Here is a 21,891-nt window from a genome sequence, read left to right as displayed (position 1 = left end):
GTATAATTTTTACATCACTGCACTATCGATCTTCTTGTTTATAGGTAAAATTTCGAATTTATTGAAATAATTCATTACGGTTCAAGATAACTACTCGACAATGACAAGCTCGACGTCTCCGTAACCATAGAGATGCTTGTTTTCTTCGTACACCTTCTTAAGCTCCTCGATGTACAAGCCATGGTAATGATCAAGAACCTCTTGATCAATATGAGGTCTGCTTCTTTTCTTGGGCTTTCCTTTTGCTTTGAAAATAGAGAAGCGGGAATCTGAGCTCAGCCCGGATTTTTTATCACTCGATGTTTCTGATTTTGCAACATCCTTCTTGGTTTCTGTAGAGTCCTCCTCACGTTTTTTCAGTACCAATCCAGGTGGAACATATATGGGCCTTCCAGTGCAGATGTTTATAGGAGTTCTGAATGGCAAAAAGCCAAAATCATAAATGAACACGCCTCTAGCACTGAAAAATGGCAATGTGAACAGAGTTAACTTCTTCAACCCTAGTTGGAAGGAATGGAAAAGTGATCCTTCCTTTGGCTTGGCCAATCTATAAATATCAGCCTCACCAAATGCAAATGTAGGTACCAAAGATACGTTACCTAACTCAATCGCTATTTTCACAAAACCCTTTCTTTTTTGAAGCACGAGCTTTATTTGACGTTTAGGCTTCGTCTCCTTCACATCTTCGTCATCAGATTCAGGACCCTTGTATCCTGCTCCAACACGCATATTGTCTCCTACCATGTCATTCAACAAGGACTCTTGAGCTCCTCCGATTACAAGACACACTGAATTGTCGCCATTGTTGATCACACTCTTGATATTCTTCCCACTTGCACTTGTGAGTCCCAAAGACAATAGGTAATCTCTGTAGATTGGAATGGTGAATTGGGTGGTGAGTGTGAGGGGAAAAACATACCCAATACCGGGAAAAAGTTCCTTTTCCTTCGACGGGTCATGGAAAAATGGTTGTAAGAATTTCGCTGGTGGCTTAAAAGGCTGATTTCTCAAAGCATTGGTCGCAAACAAGCCCATTACACCCATCGATATAACACCATGAGGATGATAGCAGAAAATGTAACGAGGCCCGCCACCTACCTTCCTGACTTTTTGAACTGTACTTGAAAGCTTTGAATCGGTGCTTTTGGTATCGTCGTCATCCTCGAGTGGTGGGGATGGAGAGGAGGTCTCAGCGTCGTTCAAGCGCTTCCTGAGGCCGATAAACTTGAAGAATTTGTCTAAAGTTGTGCGGGCGTTCTCTGAGATCAAGTCTTCTTCGTCGTCAGGGGTGATCTCCTCGACAATCTCAGTTGTGAACGTGGGCTCCAACTCACATGTTTTGTGCACACGTATTGGGTAATAATCTACGAACCATTTCCATATTATGAGGTTTTTCATGGCAGCACGAACCCTATAGACCACCTTACCGTTGGTTGGTGTGTGGAGATCAAACCCATAGAACCAGATGAAATATGGGATCACGATAAGCAACCAGGAGAGCCAGCCTAGCCACAAAATGTAGAGGAACAAGCAGCAGAAACTTGGAATTGACACTGTGTGCCACATCACGCTCAATGTCTCGAGCCTTCGATGGAGCGGTGTATCCAAAGGGGCGACATTGATCAAGTGCTTTTTCTTCTTCCTCTTTGGCCTCTGGTGGTGGGAGGTGGCAGTTTTGGCACCCTCAATGGGTTCAGGAGACCTACGGTGCCTCAATTCTGAGTCCGTCATGACGTAGGGATAGGAGCACCGAAGAAAGTTCGACGCAAGAACAAAAAGTGAGCCAGATGGTTAATTAAAAGTACGTTCGGGCAATATATGTAGAAATGTGGGGCAAGATGGGACGCCGCTCCCGCGGAGGAGCATGTATAGAACTGGGCAAGAAGGTGAAACTGGAAACTCGGGCCATCGCAGTGAAACAGATCCAAGAAATTATTAAATATTTGAATTTAGTAATTTTGAATGATTTCCTTTCAAATTCCAGTTTTTCTTTGCGTTGTCGTCATTATTTGACACCTCCGGTCTTGGATCCCACCATAGGGGGGGGGAGACCGAATCACTCCTTCTTAGAGGATGTCGCAGGAAGGATAATAGAAGGATTGCACGGACTGCTTTAGGCAACCAAACAATGTCACTAAGGTAAGCCCCTTTTAACCGACCAATTGTGAATGGATTGCTGTCAATCAATCTACTACGCATTCCTCCTTCAGCTTGTCATTGAATCTTCTAAATTAGGGGAAAATGGCGTTTTTATTTTTAGAGATTCATCTCCCACTGCCAGACTTTTTCCTTCTTGCGGTAAGTGGGTTTGGGCGTGGTTGCGAAAAAAAAAGGGCTTGCGCGGCCTGCCTACTTGAGGTGAGCGAGGATTATCCAATGCCACATTAGGAGGGTATTTTCATTTTTGCAACCATTACGGCAATGCCGGTTCGTGGAGCTTTGGACCACAGCTCACAAAAGACTCACTATACAATTGATACGAGTGAGAGAAAGAGAATCAAAAAAGAGGAGATCTCGGCTTGTCCTTTCATTTCTCATGAAGGTGAGAGTGCATCTTTGACCAAACACAGGTATAACTTGTATGAAAAGGTGTGGAACCACCAGCTTGGCGCCATTCAGAGGATTCTTAACTCAGCTAATGATCAGTTCTTTGCTAATCTTGTTCAATTTGTTGACAATCCTTTCCCCTCGAAACTAGCTACCGCGTTTTTAGGTCTTAGCTCAAATACTGCCAACAATCTTCGTACTCTCGATGAGTTTGCAGGGCACTTGTATCAGAGTGGAAGAAATCAACATGTGAGGTTAGTAATGCTTGATTCAAAAGAATGTATCCACATAAAGGCAGCCATGAGAGAGTTTATCAAGCAGGTACTTGAGCCAAAGCTGCGTCTTCAAGATGATCCCATTGCTTCGTTCGACGAGGAGCAGGAGCAAGACCAAAAAACACAGGTCGAAGAGGACGAGGATCTAGATGCTGTCGACGGTGATGCCGGTGACGGTGGCCGTATATCCTACGATTTTGAGATTGTGGAAGAATGGGTGGACGCTTATATCAATCGAACGAATTCCAAGGAACACTTTCGCATAGTAGTTGTGCTTCAAGATAGCGATGCATTTTCCAATGAAATTCTCAATCAGCTCGTGCATCTCCTAAGTGTTTACTGCAAAACAATACCCATAAAACTCATCATGGCTCTCAGTTCGAAGGGAATCAGCGACTGGATTAGCAGGAACATAACGAGCCGTCTGAGGACACTTATTAATGCGACAAAACTAGAGGCTCGTAACAACAAGGACATTTGTTTTCAGGTGATCGACAACATCTTGTTACGAAACGAAATAACATCTGAAAACCCACTTCTACTAGATGCTCAGCTTTCGCTGATTGTTTTGAACAGATTTGAGAACTCGAATAATTCGATTGACTCTCTAGTCACTGAATTTAAGTTAACGTATATGATACATTTCTACCAACTGCCTCTCTCCATTATGGTTGACCCAGACTTCGCTCCCCAGAGTTTCCATTTCGATGCACTACGAAAGCTTCCGTCTTTCAAAACACACATCGAGTTTCTTTTGCATAGCTTTCAAAATCTCAGGAATGAGAAGAACGACGAAGATGCACAGGCAATGCTGGAAAAGATCAATGAACTACTCACCAGTGACCAAGCAATTTACGATCTTTTCCGAAGTGCTAGACTGCAACTTCAAAAATATCAAAACGCGGTCATGAACGCCATTCATATCATCCATTTTTTGAGTAGTGGAGAAAAGCAGGTATTCCAGCTTTACAAGCTTGTGACAAATAATCAACTCATCAACTCTTCGTACCTAAGTGATGTTTTGAAAACAATAAGAAGTTTCGATGACGCTCGGATAAAGAGGTTTTCGCAATTCATACAAAGTGAAACAATAAAGATCACTATAGACGATGTGACAGATGAGGATACCCTCGGGCTCAAGAGAGCGTTGAGCAGACCCGGGATAACCTCTGAGCAATTACTCCGACTCATCACGGACTATTTGCATGAGAATCCTGCGTTAAACATGAAAATCAGTGATAATCTTTTCAATGAAGTGTTGACAATTACGGGTGGAATTAGTGAGATGGACAAATTCCTCCCAAAAGTCACCATTGAAGAGAGTTACGAGAATCTTATGATCAAGCTCATCAGGCCAAGGCTGAAAGAGGCCCTAGAATCTGCTCTCGACCAACCTCAGCAATTCTTAAAGAATAACTTGGTTTTGAGTATCACAGAGAAGAAGCACAATTCGCTGAAGGTGATAGGTCCACTTCTTCCGAAATTGTACCACATCTACAAGGATGCACCTGTGAACATAAATATATGGGACTTCTTTGTTGCATTCAAGCTGTCAATCCCAAAAAAGGAGATTTTAGACGAGCTCAAGAAGCAGATCCGAGATTATGTTGGAGAATTCAAAGATCAAATGACAAATATGCTTAATGATGCGGCAAAGGATGACACGAAGTGGGAAAGATTGGTTTATGCATGGTTTATACAGAGTAGTGCAGAACTTACGACCATGGGATTCCTTCGTGAGAAAACGAAGGGTGATTACGTTGAAAAGTTGATTTGGAAAAACCTTTAACAAAGTTCTTTGAGTTCAAATATTATATTAATTCATGGATACATATTTAAGTGCCATTAACTTGAGTGACGAGTGGAATAGTGGTGTAGTCTCGGATTCTAACTCCACTTTTTTAGTTAGTAGGGGCAATTGTGGTATCTGGTTGTAGTGATGGAGAGTTCGTGACCGAATCTGCGTCCCCAGCACTCCCCTCAGCCTTTCCATCAGCGTCGGCTGCTGCCTCGGCAAGCTTAGAAGCCTCTTCTTGCTCCTCAGATTCCAAACTCAGATCAGCATATTTTGAGTTGGCCCATGACTTTGCTGTGTCAACGTACGAGCTGACTGATTTGCCAACCTTGGATTCCTTGATGTATGAATGCGCTGAGGAAGACGTTATTATCAAAAACGTGACGAACAACGTGAAGATCAAGAGTACCATATAGCGCTGAGAACGCAACATTCTTGAGGCTATTATTTGCGAGTCTGCCATCGTGAAGTAAATTTGCAGTCAATTTGCGCTAGTAGCTGTGGTATTGGTACAACAGTACTGTGCGAAGTGATGTTGATGTTGCGTAGTGCGCACAGCGACTCAAGAGCCACTACAGTGAACATAGAAAGACAAATAGACAAGTGTGGCATCGTCGATTCAAAAGGCCCGTACGCTGATGTAGTTTCACATTTGGCTATATTATTCTGAAGTATACTTAGATGCTGAAAACTTCACAGTTCAACAGTCATGACCGAGAATGATGTTGCAGAACCTTATATATGGTGAGAGGCAGAGGTATCAAGAAGATCAGCGAAGTTGAACTTCAGGAAAAGTACCGAGGGTCTTTTCACCTGAATTGATGAGAAACAAGCAAGCAAGTCAAACCTAATTCTTGGTATTGGAAACGCTTATACTTGCCGTAGTAAGTGTTTCACACTTAAGGTTTCGAGACTGGCAAGAACAATCGATCCAACAATTGTCAGAGTACCACCTCGGCTCATTCGTTTACTGTCCAGTACATACCACCCTAAAGTCCGAGTCGTACAAGGTTATGAGAAGTATCAAATGCTTGGGAATGCAGAGAAAACGTCAGTCTAGACCTATATCAGGCCGCCTACAGTGAGCAGAGATCGGTTAGTGGCAACTGAGGAAGGAGCCTAAAGCTTCGTGACTGGTGATGGTAATTTCTCGCGAGATGATCGAAGGAATGGCTGCAAAATACGACTGCGGTCACCCTGCCAAAACACCGAGGAACATCAAAAATGCACATAAAAAATTTACCACAGGGGAGCGGGAGCCGTATCTGCTAAATGGTCATAATATCTCTTCAGTATTACAATTTTGACCAGTGAAGTGATCTAGTCCATGAGGAAAGAGCACTTGTTTCTGGTCAAAGTTGGCGGCATCTCAATAATACCTGGACAACCTAGCCTCATAGCGGGTCGGACTTAAGTGGATCACCACTTATATGGGGAAAACTAGGGCCAGCCGTAGCGTTCATGCTCGAAAGATGATTCTGCATGGCCCAGCAGCCTCCCATTTCAGTGTTCCCGCTCCTTCCGCGCTATTCTTACGATGCCACCATTATATCTCATCCACACAACGGCTCACCTGTTAGTCTACAGTTGCTCGCACCGATCAAAGTCTGGGGCGATTCCAACCTAACTCGTACCGAGGAATGGAGAGTGATATACTTCACTAGTTGCTGAAGGTCTCTTTTAGATTCAAATCTGGTTTCTGTGAATGTGAAATTCGGCGGAATTCGGAGTGAAACATTCAAGCAAAGCCGTTGAGAAAACGTGGATCGTGTTTAGCCAAGATGGACGTATATCGACGCCTTCATTGGACCTTTTATGATCGAGGCTCCAGGGCCGAGGAATTAGACGGTTGCAAAAGATGGGCCCATGTTTTAGGCGCAGGATACGCATCGTTCAGCTAGTCAAAAAGGACTGCCGCTGAGCGAAAAGTGACAATTTCGGTCACGTGCGTCATATTATGGCAGGCTGCCCCAGGAAAAATCACACCACTTTAGCTTTCTATACACCGCCAGCAGCCTTTAATCATTTCTCTTATTGTTTCCGGTGGGCACCTGTCATCAGCGAGACTTTCTTTTTAAATAATATCTATTTCTTTTCGTGGTGGACCCTTTTCCCTATATTTTTGCCTCCCTTTATATCTTGATCGTTCGGCACTCACTTAGTGCATTTAACTTATTCCTCCTCGCATCCACCTAACTTCCATCATCAATTTTCTGTGTCGCTTCCCATTTACTCGATCCTGATACCCGTTAGCTTACTCCATCGAGAATGTCTCAAGCTGACCTTTTTGGCGATCCAATGATGGACTTTGAGGATACAGACTTGTTCTTATCTGCAATTCTGTCGAGTGTCCCACCCTTGGACAAGTTGCCCAATCCATATGATCTCGACTTCACAGAGACCTCGGCTTTGATTGGTAACCCTGAAAATACTCTCAACAACCAATACGACAATCCTTCCAAAGACACTAGTTCCGTTAACAGCACTTCCTCCTCGACAGCCAATATAGAGCCTTCTTTGTTCGCTTCCGACAATAAAAAGAAGCGCTCCTCGTTCAGCTCTACATCTTACTCCGAGCCGGTGGCATCTTCGGCCTCGAACGAAGGAACCCCGAATACGACTATCCTGTCTCCACATACACTGCCTGAGGGAATGCCTGATGAAGTCGAGAAAAAGGACTTCAAGGTACCACAATCCCATTTAAAGAAGGAGAGCGTAACTTCAGCGGAGGAAACCCCTGTCTCCACCAAACCATCGAAGAGTAAGGTCTCAGCAAAGGACAAAGTCTCGAAGCCAGCGAAGAAACCCAAAGTTTCTCACAATATGATTGAGAAGAAGTACAGAACCAACATCAATACAAAGATTTACGAGCTTAGAGATGCAGTTCCAACTCTCAAAATAGCGGCAGGCAAAAGTGACGTTCAAATATCTGATTTGGAAGGTTTGGCGCCTGCTGCGAAACTCAACAAGGCCTCGGTTTTGACTAAAGCTACCGAGTACATCAAGCACTTGGAGAAGAAGAATAGTGATATGATGTCAAAAATTTCGCAGTTGCAGCAGCTTATAGGAGAGGCCAATGCCAACCCGCCTCAAGTTGACCTCAATCTGCCATTAAGAATGGACGATCGCCAATCTCGCCCTGAATACAATATGAACAACTTCGATGGTCAATTTGGCTTTGGATTTGCTCCTGAGAACAATTACAACACAACCTCCAACCAATTTGAAATGCTGGCCATTACTCCACAACAACAGCAATATTCACAACATGAAGGTGCTTATCAACCTTATAATTCGAATTGGATGATGGGTGGTCTTGCAACCTTTGTGGGATCCTCGGTGCTTTCCAATGATAATTTCAAGGGCTTGGCCGCTCTTCCATTTATGCCTTCATTCGTTGCTCATCCTTCAGCCACCACTTTGCAGACTCTTGCCATCTTGAGAGTTGGTTTAGTAGGCTTTGGCTTATATTTAATGCTTCTGCCAATTATCAATGCGGCAAGGAAACCAAGAGATGAGAAGTCTCCAGTGCAAAGCTTGTGGTTGACATGGCTACTTGTACTGCTAGGTTTCCAAGTGCCCAAGCAGCTCAATTCCTCCCAGAAGGACCAAATCTTAGGTCATGTAATGGGCAACAGTACGGATTCCTCAGACTGGGTGCGGGATTACGCTATCTTATCATCTAGCGAGGTCACATTTGAAACAGCATTTTTGAATGTGCTTATTGGGACTTTTATAACGGAAAAGTACCCACTCTTTTCCAAGTTCATTGCTCCAACACTTCAGACGAAAGCAGCCTTGTTACGTAAGCTCGATTGCAGCGAACATCAAGAGTCTTTGAAAAGGTTGAGCCAGCTCATCAAAAATCTTGACGGTTCCTCGATGTTCACTTCGGAAAAGCTCATTGCTCGTTTTTTGAACGTTTCTACGAGAAGAAACATCTTTGCCGGTGTAAAAGCTGGTGAGAACTCTCTTCTTTATATTGAAGTCTTCAAGCGCTATCGGAAAGATATTTACTCTATAATTTTTGGATGGAGAATTCTCGATTTGTTATATGAGGTGAACCTCAGATACCTCAAATCATTGACAAGCAAGAGCGAAGATGAAGAAGCAGAGGAGCTCAAGGATTCTTTGAATACTGATCTCATTACAATCGGTAAACTTGTGGAAGACTTCGCGGATCCAGGTCTTAAACAATACTATTTGCTGGTAAGAAGTCTTATGTGTCCCGAATCAACACCCGAAATGATTCAAAACATGAAGCAAGCCATTGTACAAACCGTTTCAAGTCTTAATTCCTATTTCGACGGTCAGGAACTAACGGATGATGAGGATTTCTCAGACAGTGAAGAAGCGGAAGAATCATCGGACGACACTGAAGTAGATTCGATAGGAAAGGGCAGAGTCGACGCGATTGAGGCTCTCAAGGAGGAGAAATCGCTTTTATACTCCCTCAACTTGGTCGATGAAGAAAAGTTCATTGTTTTGACTGCTTCGTCGATACTCTTCTACTTGCAAAAAGAAGATCACGAAAATGTGCAACACTTGTTGAAACATTTGAGGCAAATCACAAAGAAGTTCCCATTGTCAACGCTTTCCTTCACATGTCTCGTGAAGGTTATCTGCCATATAGTCGAAACGGCAGAGAGCGAACAGAGGTTTAAGTTGAGTGAGGAAAATTTTGAGATCCTAGAAAGTGTGGTGAAAGTAATGAGAGAATGGCTCAACGATGATAAGAAGAGCCAGTTTCTTAGTCACTCATTTAGAAGCGAGCTTGCGAACTCGGTGGTCACAAAGGGCATGCTCCTTCACAGCATATAAGGAGGAGAGACACTCAATTAATTCTCATTGTATATTATGAATCTATGTTTTATTAAGGGATTCGGAGCTAAGACTGGACAGCCAGGGTGTAAAGATGCATTTCGGGATGAAGGAAAATCTTTGGGCTCTTTGGGGAATTGATTTGCACCAAAATGCACTCTTTAGAATATGTTCATCGTGCGTATATGAGGGGATGTTGAAAATAATTAACGACAATTCCTGTGCCCTGCGTCGTTCTTTGTCCCCAGAAACTTGATAGTTCTTCAGCACGAAGAGTAGCGCCATTGTAGCGAACAACAAGCCTTTTTCATGCCGCTGCCTGGTCTCTTTGGTGTACAACTTACAGATCGGGAAGCGGACACGGCGACGGGCTAATGTCTACAAAGAACCTATTGTAGAGCAACGAAAGTAGGGAAACTTGCCCAAAAAAGGAGTTGGTTTTTCGATTTCCTCAATCTGAAGCACCAGTCGCTTGACAATGACAAGAGGAAGGAAATTTCATGCTTGAAGCTGTCCGTAGTGTGCTTCAAGCGTCTGAGTCACCTGAGGCAGGGCAGAGTGCAAGAAGGAGAAGAAATAGTGTGAAGACGATTCACGAAGTGAAAAAGAGCACAAAGTGAAATATTGAGGTGCAAAGTCGCTCATCAGGGCAAGGAATTAGTTCAGGGTTGGATAAAGTGAGCTAGGAAGACAGAAATGGCAGCATGCGAAGCAGCGAAGAAGTGGTACAACCAACCAAAAATGAAGCGATGAAGAAGCATGAGCCCATAGCCAACTAGCAACAGGAGCAAGCTTTAAGGTTAAAAGGCAGCCTGAGTAGCCTACGCAACCTCGGTAGCCTCGGTGGCGCCGTGGGAAAACGGAATCGGGCGCTGGAGCGGGTGGGTGGTGAAATTTGCAGCAACCTCGGGCGGTCAAGCCCACCTTGGCTTGTTTTGCAGCGCTCAGAGCGCCTCCCCAGTGCGCAGTGGCACGTCAAGCGCTCCACGCACGGCCCAGCCTTGAGGCCCTCCCTCAGAGCCCTCTAGCGGCACGACGCACTCTCGCATCGGCGCTGCAGGCGCACCGTTAACAACCATGCCTTGTAGGGAGTGCGACCTCCAGCGCTGCTGTCATGACCCATGCAGCGGGCCGCTAGCACTCACGTCACGGAAGGCGGCTTCTGATGGTCGATTTGCGAGAAAGACATTCGATCGCAGTAAGATTTTTTTTTTTCTTTCTTGCTCGTATTGTGCTGGGTCCCCAAAGTTACTGGGGACGTCGATGCGGCCAAGGGCTCCCGGCGGGCACTCTTGCTGCTGTAGGGTGCGGTGCACTGGAGGACCCTGAGTCTCACAGCGGGAAATGGGAAAACAGCACCTGTTGCAGGACTCAGCATCGGTTGCATTTTTCCTAGCGGCACAGCGACTCAGATGGAGAGAGGCGTCGTCTAACCCAAATGCAATTGATTTCCAGGCGATTTCTTTTTTACCAAAAATGGCGGGACTAGCCATGCTTTCCTCCCCCTCTCGTGGCTCATGCCAGGGTCTGTGCTGTGGTTCGCGGTCACCTCTGTCGCTCGGTTTCATGCCCCCACTGTAACCCTATCCACTTGTCAAAGTGCCTTTCCAGCCTTGCCCCCAATTTTAAACATTTCCTCAGCCGTCGCCTCATCCTCTTGTCTCCCCTCTTATGACCATCCCACGCAGCTACTAACAAGCTACATTTTGCCGCTTTGTTGCGTTCTTGTTCGAACATTCTTCTCCCGATTCTGCTCTCCCTTGTACTTGTGATAACATACGGTTTCCTCCGCCCAGGACACAAAATAAAGAAAAAAAAAACATTCACCTGTGTGGGGCAAAAGCTTAATCCTCAAGGTTTTGTTGTGTAGATTGTTGCATCCTTTGTGCAAGGTAGCTGCCTGCCTCCCCTTTCATGCACATATAGCTTTAGGCCCAGTTACGTTTGTTTCCTCCATGCTTGGGGTTCTCACACAATGAACGCACGGATCGATGGTGCCTTCTTCCTCTCGAACTACGCTCAGATCAAACCTTGTTCTTCCCTTTCGTACCTTAATGGCCTGCTCCATTCGTCACTTTCCCCGTGCCGGTCCTATTGCCTATAAGACCATTTGAGAATAATCCCCGGTCTTCTTTGATTGTGCATTTGCATTTTTTTTTCGCTTGTTACTCCGACGTGCCTTCTCACCTCACTATATATTTCACACTGATCAGGGCCCACTAACACCGCTTTTTTCACCCTATTTTTTTTTGTTTTGTTCCTTTTGGTACAATTCCGTTTTTGAAACTGCAAAGTGTCCTTGAGAAGGCCTTTGACTTTTCACCCCATCCCTTCCTCCGCTTGTTTCATAACCCAAGTTTCGGTCTCTTCCATGCAAAGACCGTTCTCTAGTTCGAAAAGTCCCCTTTCCCGTTCAACCATCGAATATCCTTGGCATTGTATCACGTAACTGCCAAGAGAGACATCAAAGTTTCACTTTAGCTTCTTCAATATTTACTCAAAGTCATTTATGTTTTCCTGGAATGTCAGATTACTCCGGTTCTGACACTGAAGCAGTGGACAGATACGAAAACGACACGAAACAATTTACTGGCACTTCTGACTCAGTGAGGCTGCCATCCTCAAGCATCAAAGCTGATGGCCATCATTACTCCCTTCTGGACTACTATGACCTAACAATTCCACTAATAAATGGAAAGTGCCTTCAATCCCTGAACATTCACTCATTTCTTCGAACTTTGTTGGACTTCCTGCTTCTACATTCCTTTCAGCTCAAAGCTCTTCAAAAGCGTGAAATCAAGCTTGCGGACCTTACCCTATATGAGTTTAATGAAGATTTCCAAGCTCTTCTTATCCGGTCTGTCCTCCCCAAAACCACTCAGATACAATACACAGCTCGTCTTCGGCACAAGCTTGTTGAGTTGTGCCCGATATTTATTTTCTCCATGTACCTTTTTGCACGTTTCCATATCCCCGACACTTATGGCGAGTACGATCTCACCGAAGAATCCCTCACAAACGAACAATTTTTGGACTATAAGCTACTCAACGGAGGCAATAAGCTACGTCCCTTATCGTATTCCCAGCAATATAAGGCTTCCACAAGAATCCTCAAAATCAGTGATAAGTATAAGCCCATTCATTTGGGGAAAATTCTCACTACACAATACAATACAAATCCTGACTTGGGCCTAGTCTCCGAGAGTCCTCAAAACTATAAATGCTCTAGTCATACGGTGACAGGTATTCAATTGGAGGCACTTTGCAAGTTCGCCGGGTTTGAAAACGAGCTGGCGTATAGAATCGACAGAGCCAAACGCATACCTCCACCATTCATTGTGGAACAAATTTTTCCTTTCCTTAATACTCACAGGTATGGGCAGAATACTGAGCTCGATGAGTTCTTCAGACTCCTCAACTTCATCCGTATAACGCTTGTACAAGATATGGTTGAAGTGAAAAAGCGGTTTCCGGAAAACTTAGTGTGCGAGCATCCCATATTTTCTTCACAAGAGTTTTGTGATTTTGCTGGAGTTCCGAAGGAGCTGTCCGTGAGCTCTAATCGCAATGATCCTGATTCTAGTCCAACGTCACCCTACTCATCGTCAGTTGACCTCAATGGGGAAGATGGCAATGCTTTCAAAGAGGATGACGAGTTTCGTTCTAACTCACGTAAACGCCCGTATATGCTGACGTCGCAAGATGGGAGCAGAAAACGCTTGAGAGATCTCGAAAAATTGGTAGAGCTGATGAGAAAACAGCAAACGGCAATGGCTCGAGAGATGAGTCTGTTCATAGAGAAGCAACATGCTCAGCTAGCCGAACAGGGAAATATGCTCAGGAGGCTTATGAATAGCACTGATGGGCTTTCAATACTCTTGGCTACCAGAAACCCAAACGCCGGCATGTATTCCAAACAAGTTTACGATCAGAATAGTGTCACCTTTGATCAATTGCAGCGAAAGATTTCTCAAGCTAGCAGTGATGGAGTTGCAATTCTGCAGTCGTGGAGTTCCAGGATGCAACAAGTGGGTAACCAATCGAAGCAATATAAGGATAAAGTCGAAGAAGCTCGTGCAAGAGCGTTAATGTTAACACCAGCTCCTACTGTGGACTCAATCAAAGAACTTTACGATGACTTTGCCGCCTGGAGTCTGGCACTTACTGATCATCATATTACATTGGATGAGTGGAATGCGGCCCACAAGCCTGATGACAGGACATTGGTGGAGATGAGGTCTGCAATAGTAAGGTTTTTGGAAAATGAGACGGCACGAAGCCAAGCCCCTATTCATGTTACAATCGGCAAACTCCAATCGAAATTACGTGATCAGAACTTGTCTGTGGTGTTACCTGACCTCGCAAAACAGATTCTCTCAGGAAATACAGTAATTCTTGATTGATTCTATGCAGATACCCATGCAAACCGGCTATAGAGGTTTCTGGGGATACTGAGATTATTTAGTCTACTGTTTACGGGCAGTATAGCTCAATAGCACCTGCTATAATAATTATTTAACATATAATTCCCATGTATGTGTCATTTCAGTACAATTCCTAGCATTTTGTTGGAGAGAACAACATGATTTTGAGAAGACATCCTTTGTGGTTGGTTTCGAGCCAATACATTTAGGGAGTGAGTACACGAGCACTATGGGGCATCTTCGGGCATTTGGGTTACAAACCAGAAGCTAAGGGATGAAACGGGATGTTCTAGACGAAAGAGTTCTACCGAGAGGAGCCATCAACTTTGAATGGATATAACTGTGGTGGATCAATTTATCGGAGAAAGCCCGCGTTCTCCAGAGAACCTATTCAACAATTCAATGTAGCGAGCACACCAACACATCATTAGCAACTTACAACTTCAGGCATTAAAAGTGTGAGCCACCGTATTTGGTGAGCATCTATTCTATAAGATTCGACGACTCGTCTCTGTCCCATTTTGGGACCCTTGCTTCAGCAATGCGCGTATAGTGCGCGGAGGCTGTAGCAGACAGACCTCTGCACTACTCGCTGCAGCTTGCATGCATACATTTCGTTCGGGCGTTTCTCCATATTTCCCAATTCAACTTTAGCACCGACTACATGAAAGTACAAAGACGGGCTGCAATGAAAAGTGTGAGCCGCTAGTGAACACTGCAATCAAACAATTGGAAAAAGCTGCAAACAGGGACCCAATGAAAAAGAATCTCGAAGATGCATCAACAGTACTTGCAGACGCAGTCAACCTAAAGCTCAATATCTTTGAAGGTAAAAGGTTCGAACGCGTACCCTTCACCCTCGAAGAACTTCGACATGGCTTCGACCCAATGCAAACGCAAGGAGTGCAACATCGCAGACGTGCCTTCCATCATTACCAAAATGCACAATGTCAACGTAAACCACATGGCGAACAAAAAGAATGTCATGATAATGCCAGTAGTTCCAGTAGCGCCAAACGCATTTTGGAGCGTCATGGTCCACAAAACACTCGACAACTGGGCATGCGCCAAAGACAACGCCCATAATCTGAGGTATGATGCGGTATGAGAAACGCAATTAAGGCAGAACTCAATTGTGTGGATGACTTGGTGAATTACAACATCCATCAAATTGAAGCCTTCTTCATCTCCGCCGTGCGCAGAGTTACCCACCATAGGCTCGATATCATTAGGAAAGGAGAAATTTTGGTTTAAAAGATCGACCTCGTCATCAGGATGCAAGCCTGGAGTTTCGGCATTGACTTCACCATTTTGCATCAAGGCTTCTTCCTCTTCTTGGAGCTGAAGAGTATGATTAAGTTGAGAATGCACGTCGCTATAGCCTAGCTCCTTCGCTCGAAGGTTTTCCTTCCGAAGCGCCATAGGCTTGTACAACAATAACCAAGGAACGCATGCTAATGCAAGAAGCACAAGCACGACTTGCACAAATTTCTGACCTGAATAAAGCGGTTCTTCGATTTTACCTGGAGCCAAGAACATGTTGATGAGTGTGTTGAGTAATCCTGGGGGTTGACGTCCTGTTCCGAACCAATCGACACACCACTTATATATGATCGTCAAGGCAAGGTATCCAAAAATGCTTTGCATGAAAATCAAACCTGGAATGAAATTTCCAATGATATCGACACGGGAGTTAAAGAAGCGGTAGTTCACCAAGCTGAACATATACGAGTATGTCATGTGAATGTAGCCCATGAGGACTGACATCTTCATCTTGTAGGAGTTGGTGAATAATAAGCCATTTTCTGCGCCATGCCATGCCCAATCAATACCAATTGGGTATGTGCCTTGTCCTTTTCTTGTGGCAACCAAAGCAACGCTCGTATTGAGAGAGGGCTCAAAATCTTCGGGAAATTCCCACTTCCATGTGGAGTTAAAAATTGTCATGGACTTCGAGAAGATGTCATTGTAAAGCAAGCCAGTGAAAATGGAAAAGGCACCCATTAGAAGGATGATATATCTACCGCTGTAAGCCATCGAAAGTATCTCGTCCATTCTTCTCATGGAGTCAAAATGCCTCTCGTTCTTCACAAAGTACAAAGACATGAGAAGAACGATGAATCCGTGTCCCAAATCGCCAAACATGATAGCGAACATAAAAGGGAAAGTAATGATCGTCGCCAAACCAGGGTTGACTTCTTGATAGGTTGCGATACCATATGTATCGACAATAGACTGGAAACCCTGAGTGAATTTGTTAGTTTTGTGGTACGTTGGTGGAGTTCTCGAAGTTGCGAGCTCGTTGAGAACTGCAACAAAGTTGAAATCCTGGTCATCATTTTCATTGTCGTCATCACTTCCGATATCTGCGTGGCCATCTTCATTGCCCACTGCGAAGAGGGTGTTCGAACTCAAAGGAGCAGGGCCCCCACTATTATTCAAGGTGTCAGTTGACAAGGTGATCTCTTGATTCATAGCAAGCGAATTACCTGTGGATGCCGTCTTAGCCCGAACTAGATTTTTCAATGCCTTCCGGATGTTGTCAATTTCCGAGCGAGGAATCCAGCCCTCGCCTACTAAACAACGTCTGGTGCTATCTTCATCGAACTTGTTGAGAATTTCAAAGATTGCACGTTCTCTCTTGACAAGATAGTACCAGTCTGTGTACTTCTCCTGAAAGATAAGTAACTCCGTAATTAAATGATTTCTTGTAGACTCCAAGACATTAGATAAGTCCTCGATTTTTGCATTGAGCTCATTAATAGTCTCTAGACGACCGCCAGCTCCTCCTCCTGTGTTGTCGTATATATGGCCCTCAAGGGAGGTGATAATTCTGCGAACGCGATCCCTAAGATAATCGCCATGAATGTAAATGATGAACACGTTCTTTTGTGTAAGATCTGAAGGCCTGTCAAGAGAAGCGGGAAGCGGCTCGTCGATTGGGATATCATTGAAGTACAAGTTCCCTCTCAAAGTTCTCCAGAGGATCTTTCTGAGAATAGGCACTTTCTCTCTCGCTATGACGCCACATATTGAATTGAACATTGATGCACCCTCTATGGACGATTCATGCATTGCTGGACGATCGAGGTCAAAGGAGTCCGAATGTCTCCCTTCATTGAGCAAAGCCTCCTCGTCGTCCTCTATTTCAAACTGACGAAATTCCTCATTAGTATCTCGTTGAGAAGGCACCAAAGATGACTTGTGAAAGTTGTGTACCGTGTTAATGACATGGCGGTTCTCAAGGTACTTGTACTTTTTGAGATCCAAGGACGAGTGCGAGTCGTCAAGGTGCTTGATCTTGTCATGAAACGCGGTCACTTTTTCCCTGATCTCCTCCATTTCAGAAGCTGTGGGCAAAGGGCTCTCATCAGCAACCAAGTTGGCAAAAGGGTCGCCTTTGAAAGTTGAGTATTTAACCATCATACTGAACAAGAAGGTCAAATTCATTTCGACAACGTCAATATTCCGTAGCTCTGTGACAAACGTTCTCTGAAAAGGCGTCAACTTCGAATTGAGATCACGGAAATGAACCTGTCCTAAATTGCCTAGGGTAAACACTAAGTCTCGGGCCAATTCCATGGTAACATAGAATTGCACCAAGGACATGGGCGCTGACCTGAAGATGGCTTCCGTGGACTGGTACGCTGGCTTTTTAGAACTGAACAACTGCATGGTCGGGAATGAGCACTTCTATAAACAAACAATGCGCTCAGTTATAAGTGGAAGTATACCTCAGACAGGTAAAAATGCGGTTGTTATTTCGCTGAAATCTATGGCCACTCGGTTGTTCAAATATACACCTTGTTAACAGCAAATGCATATAGTTTGAAAGAGTGAGAGTTTGTAGGAAGGATCTAGTCCAGGACCTGCACATCGATCCGGGGTTCGATTTTCTTGTCCATGTATAGCGCACCCAATTACAACCACTACAAACACGCGAGAAAGCCGAGATGGTAATGCGTCAAGGTCAAGCAGGATGGCCATCGCTTGTTTTAAAATGAATTTTTGATAAAAGAGCCGAATAGGCTCGAGGGTTTCTTCTTGCTTCTCTTCTTCATTATCGGGAGAATCACATATTCACACTGCTTACTATATACATGGTGAAACAAGAAATCCAATAAAGATGTATGCTGAAAAAGCACTTCTCAGTTCCTAGGATGATTGAACAACTCTAATCACTTACCTGTGGAGCTGATCATCTGGCAGCTTTTCAGGATACTAGGCTGTATTGTTGGCATAACGGCAAAATGCCATTCAACGGCTGTTCAAGGTTTACTCGCTTGAAACTATTGAGGGCATCTGACAGTGCGAACGATTCGCAATGTCTTAACGCACCAGTTAAGCATCGAGGCTAATGAAATTCATGAGCCCGCAGTGTAGGCATTTGTCATTTTCAAATCGTCCAACGTCTAGTTTCGTTAGGAGCAATGTCGTAAATTTTCACGGGCACTTCTCAGACTATTGTCAAAATCGCTTTTATGAAGAATCCCCATCGGAGTATGTAGGTGACGGTGTTGCTGTAAAAGTCACTCTCTCCTTCTTTCTGCAACACATTAAATTCGCATGACGGCAAATCATTCATCGAATCATTGAGGCAGTACTGAGGAATTCAATGTGTAATAAGATTGTATTACTTGGGCGCTTCTACTGTGAGCTCTCAATTAAGTCATTATGTTATCCTACACGTCCGGTGATGCAACTAAAAATCATTGGTACTACATGATCCTGTCAGATCTAATCCGGTGGACGAGCAGCCGAGTGTCCTGCATTGCATGAACAGGACCACTTCCTCCACGATTCTATTAGTCACGTATAATAAAAAATCTTGCCGGTATATGTGTCAATTATTAACTTTTGCATCGAGATTGTTTTTTACATGTTTCTTATGTTGGTGTTTTAATTTGTATTGACGTCGAGATCTACTTCACAACTTTTGTCAACTCCGAGAAACGATGCGAAAAATGTAAATGCTTCACAAGACGACACTGAATTCGACCTTAGACTATTAGATACTTCTAAAACTGTCAAGCCTGGCATATAGTCTTGTGGTAAGCTATTCTAATAACTGACCATATTTTAGGTTCTTCAGTTGTCTCGTTGTCTGTTGCACAACTGATACGTAAACAAGCCTCCCTATGTTTGCATCAGTTGTAATCTCTCAACAATCACTTGCAGACTATAGAAGCTACGCACACGTGACAAAACCAAAAGCGCAAAATCACCTAAATTCTAAAAAATTGGGATTATTTTCTTCGATTCTATTGTAAAACTTTCTTGCTTTCTTTGTGCTCATCATATGTCCATATATTGGTCTTAGATGTCTATTTTGCGCCCGCTAGTAGTCTCCCTCACTCTACTTCAACACGCTAAATAAGACCGTGTTCAAGTTTTCTTTTAAATCACTTTAGCCAGGGCTTCTGAATAAATCTTTAAATTTTGAATTCGCCCTTCTTTCTTGAATTTCTTGAATTTTTGGTGGAGGCTTTCGGCATCGATGTTTGATTACCAACTTATCAACCTGCACACGACTAGTATATTTCAGACACCTAGCATACTTTGACAAATCTGCTTCCCACTGAGTACAACCAGCAAAGCCATCGATATTCTATGCGGTTGGTCTTCCTAATAAATGCCTTCATTTGGACCTTCCTGGCAGCGGTAGCGCAACACACTTCTCAGCTACTGGCAGTGGATCTGTCAAACAATCTACTGCCTCTCGAGAAACTCCAACAGTTTATCGACACCAACTCTCATAGACGCCACTACAGGAAACAAATATACACAAAGGACAACATCAAGAACAGAGTATCGATTCCTCAATATGATCTTGATCGCAAAGATTACGAGGGGTCACCCTATCTACATCCGTATTTCGATGAATTCGAGGAGTTGAGTCTACCGTACATCACTGAGGCCGCAGCCACCGATGATCAAGAAACACTAGTCTATCTAGCAGATCTATATATGTTTGGACAGTCTGATATTAAACCAAACTATACAAGGGCATTGGAATACTACAAAAGGGCCGTAGCGCTGGCCCCACATGGTCATGCCTACTTCATGCTTGGCTTCATCTACTCCACAGGATTATTTGGAGAGGTCCCTAAGGATAAGGCCAAGTCTAACTTATACTACCATTTTGCCAGCAAGAATGGCAATCTAAATGCAACTCTTGTACTTGCGAATAAGCACTACCATGGCATCGACAGACCTCCAAATTGCGATTTGGCAAAATTCTACTATTCGAGAGCCGCTCGTGCTGTCAAACAACATCAACATGAACATGGCTATTCCCCGGATACAGGTAATCCTCTTCATAACATACGCCTCTCCGATTTTAATGGAGGACTATATGGCTCGAAGGTAAGCGATCCACGAAGTTCTTTTCTTTCTTTGGAGGACTCTGACGATGCAACGAAAAACTACCTTGATGAAATGGATTACAATCACGATCCTGAGTTGCGAGATTTCTACTACGATGCGATTGCTGCCTACACCGGAACTAGGTTCCAACCTATGAATCATTCTTTGGCTTTCTCGCTTCTCTCGAAGTGCAATGCCCATGCCAAAGCCAAATTCAGCAATACTCCAAGAAGCTACGTCAGTAACAAAGATAGAAACTTTTGGAGTCGATGCACAAGCTTACAAGGTAATATGTATCTCGACGGCAGGTATGTGGAACGTGATATACCCAAAGCATGGGAACTATTCACTAGAGCAGTGGAAATCTTCGATAGTGGTTACACAAGGTCACAGCTAGGAAAATTCCATACCCTCGATCCAATGACCCATGGACAGCTAAGTGATAATTGTACAAAGCATTTCCAAGCTGCCGCTGGGGTAGATAATTTGGTTTCCAAATATTACTTAGTTTCATGGCGTTCCACTCCTGACCCTAATTCGCCTTTCGTCATCGAGAACACTGAAAAGACATTTCAGTTATGGAGGGAGCTCAGCAACAGGAAGTTCTATAACGCCCATTTCTATTATGCAGATGCCATGGAATCTGGTGACGGGGCTCCTCCCTTGGACGTATTTTTCTGTTCGAATATTGTTGATACCTACAAACAGTTTGTCGAGCTCTCAGAACCGGTCCTTTTCCCGCATTTAAAATACGCTTTTACGGAGTTCTCCTATGGATACTATAAAAATGCCCTTCTCGGCTATCTGATAGCTGCAGAGCAGGGCCTCCAGTTTTCGCAGGTGAGTGCAGCGTACTTGCTATACCAGGCTGATCCTATCTTCACTTTGCAACGTAAAACATTTGACAAAGATAGACTCCAAAGTGCCATGACTTATCTTGAATTGGCATCTCTTCAAGGCGATGTTGACTCGACTATGCTACTTGGAGATATATTTTATGATGGTATCAAATCCGCAAACATATCCAGAGATTATGGAAAGTCATTTGACTACTACAATCGAGCTGCTTCTGAAGCTTCCGCACATGGATGCTTCAAGCTAGGCCACATGTATGAATATGGTCTTGGCTCAGCAAATGCAACAGTGGATTACCACATGGCGAAGCGGTATTACGACTTAAGTCTGGATTACGTACTGGAGTCGATGTATTTCAAGGATTCGAGGCTAAATACATACCCAATGAGCCTCGCTTTACTTCGTTTGAGGATTAAGCTATTGTTTAGTCGTGACAAAAAAGAGGTCGACAAGGCTGGCTGGTTCAGCACTTTCAAGCAGCTTGGAAGGTCTCAAGACAGTGCGGATGATAACGAATCGGATGATAATAGAGCAGTTCAAAAGTCCACAGCTCAGTTTGAAGGAGGGGACTATGAAGGAGAGGACGAGTATGAAATTTTTGATTACGTGGTTCTTTTCCTCACAATTGTCTTCTTCGTATTTGTCTTCATCCTGAACATGAGGGGACAAATACGGCGTGCAGCAAATGGTCCTAACGAGCAAAATCCAGGGAGAAATGCATTCGAGCAGAATGCCTTCGGATTTCGTCGTGGGAACTTCGAGTTCCATTTTTTGGCTTTATAAGCTGTGTATAACTTGCATTCATATA

General features: G+C 44.0%; 7 protein-coding genes across 7 annotated transcripts; 4 read left to right on the top strand and 3 right to left on the bottom strand. All coding sequences in view use genetic code 12, as the record gives it.

The window, feature by feature from the left end:
- Positions 1-90: 90 nt before the first annotated feature.
- CJI96_0000147 (diacylglycerol O-acyltransferase) lies at positions 91-1,731 on the bottom strand (the record flags this gene model as incomplete). Its single annotated transcript, XM_029034367.2, has 1 exon — positions 91-1,731. One exon carries the CDS (start codon positions 1,729-1,731, stop codon positions 91-93), a length of 1,641 nt encoding a protein of 546 aa, XP_028889609.2.
- Positions 1,732-2,421: 690 nt separating this feature from the next.
- ORC3 (origin recognition complex subunit 3) lies at positions 2,422-4,611 on the top strand (the record flags this gene model as incomplete). The annotated part of the gene is made up of 1 exon (XM_029034366.2): positions 2,422-4,611. The coding sequence occupies one exon, from the start codon at positions 2,422-2,424 to the stop codon at positions 4,609-4,611; it is 2,190 nt and encodes a 729-aa protein (XP_028889608.2).
- Positions 4,612-4,723: 112 nt separating this feature from the next.
- Positions 4,724-5,080, bottom strand: CJI96_0000145 (uncharacterized protein; the record flags this gene model as incomplete). Its single annotated transcript, XM_029034365.2, has 1 exon — positions 4,724-5,080. One exon carries the CDS (start codon positions 5,078-5,080, stop codon positions 4,724-4,726), a length of 357 nt encoding a protein of 118 aa, XP_028889607.2.
- Positions 5,081-6,885: 1,805 nt separating this feature from the next.
- CPH2 (Cph2p) lies at positions 6,886-9,438 on the top strand (the record flags this gene model as incomplete). The annotated part of the gene is made up of 1 exon (XM_029034364.2): positions 6,886-9,438. One exon carries the CDS (start codon positions 6,886-6,888, stop codon positions 9,436-9,438), a length of 2,553 nt encoding a protein of 850 aa, XP_028889606.2.
- A 2,522-nt stretch (positions 9,439-11,960) lies between these two features.
- On the top strand, positions 11,961-13,841 carry CJI96_0000143 (uncharacterized protein; the record flags this gene model as incomplete). Its single annotated transcript, XM_029034363.2, has 1 exon — positions 11,961-13,841. The coding sequence occupies one exon, from the start codon at positions 11,961-11,963 to the stop codon at positions 13,839-13,841; it is 1,881 nt and encodes a 626-aa protein (XP_028889605.2).
- Positions 13,842-14,669: 828 nt separating this feature from the next.
- STV1 (Stv1p) lies at positions 14,670-17,537 on the bottom strand (the record flags this gene model as incomplete). The annotated part of the gene is made up of 1 exon (XM_029034362.2): positions 14,670-17,537. The coding sequence occupies one exon, from the start codon at positions 17,535-17,537 to the stop codon at positions 14,670-14,672; it is 2,868 nt and encodes a 955-aa protein (XP_028889604.2).
- Positions 17,538-19,472: 1,935 nt separating this feature from the next.
- Positions 19,473-21,866, top strand: CJI96_0000141 (ubiquitin ligase complex subunit HRD3; the record flags this gene model as incomplete). Its single annotated transcript, XM_029034361.2, has 1 exon — positions 19,473-21,866. The coding sequence occupies one exon, from the start codon at positions 19,473-19,475 to the stop codon at positions 21,864-21,866; it is 2,394 nt and encodes a 797-aa protein (XP_028889603.2).
- Between the last annotated feature and the right edge of the window lie 25 nt (positions 21,867-21,891).

This window comes from Candidozyma auris, chromosome 1, assembly GCF_003013715.1.
Source record: "Candidozyma auris chromosome 1, complete sequence".
NCBI classification, from domain to species: domain Eukaryota; kingdom Fungi; phylum Ascomycota; class Pichiomycetes; order Serinales; family Metschnikowiaceae; genus Candidozyma; species Candidozyma auris.
The sequence above is the reverse complement of the archived record's forward strand: the minus strand, read 5'-3'. Positions and strand labels throughout refer to the sequence as shown.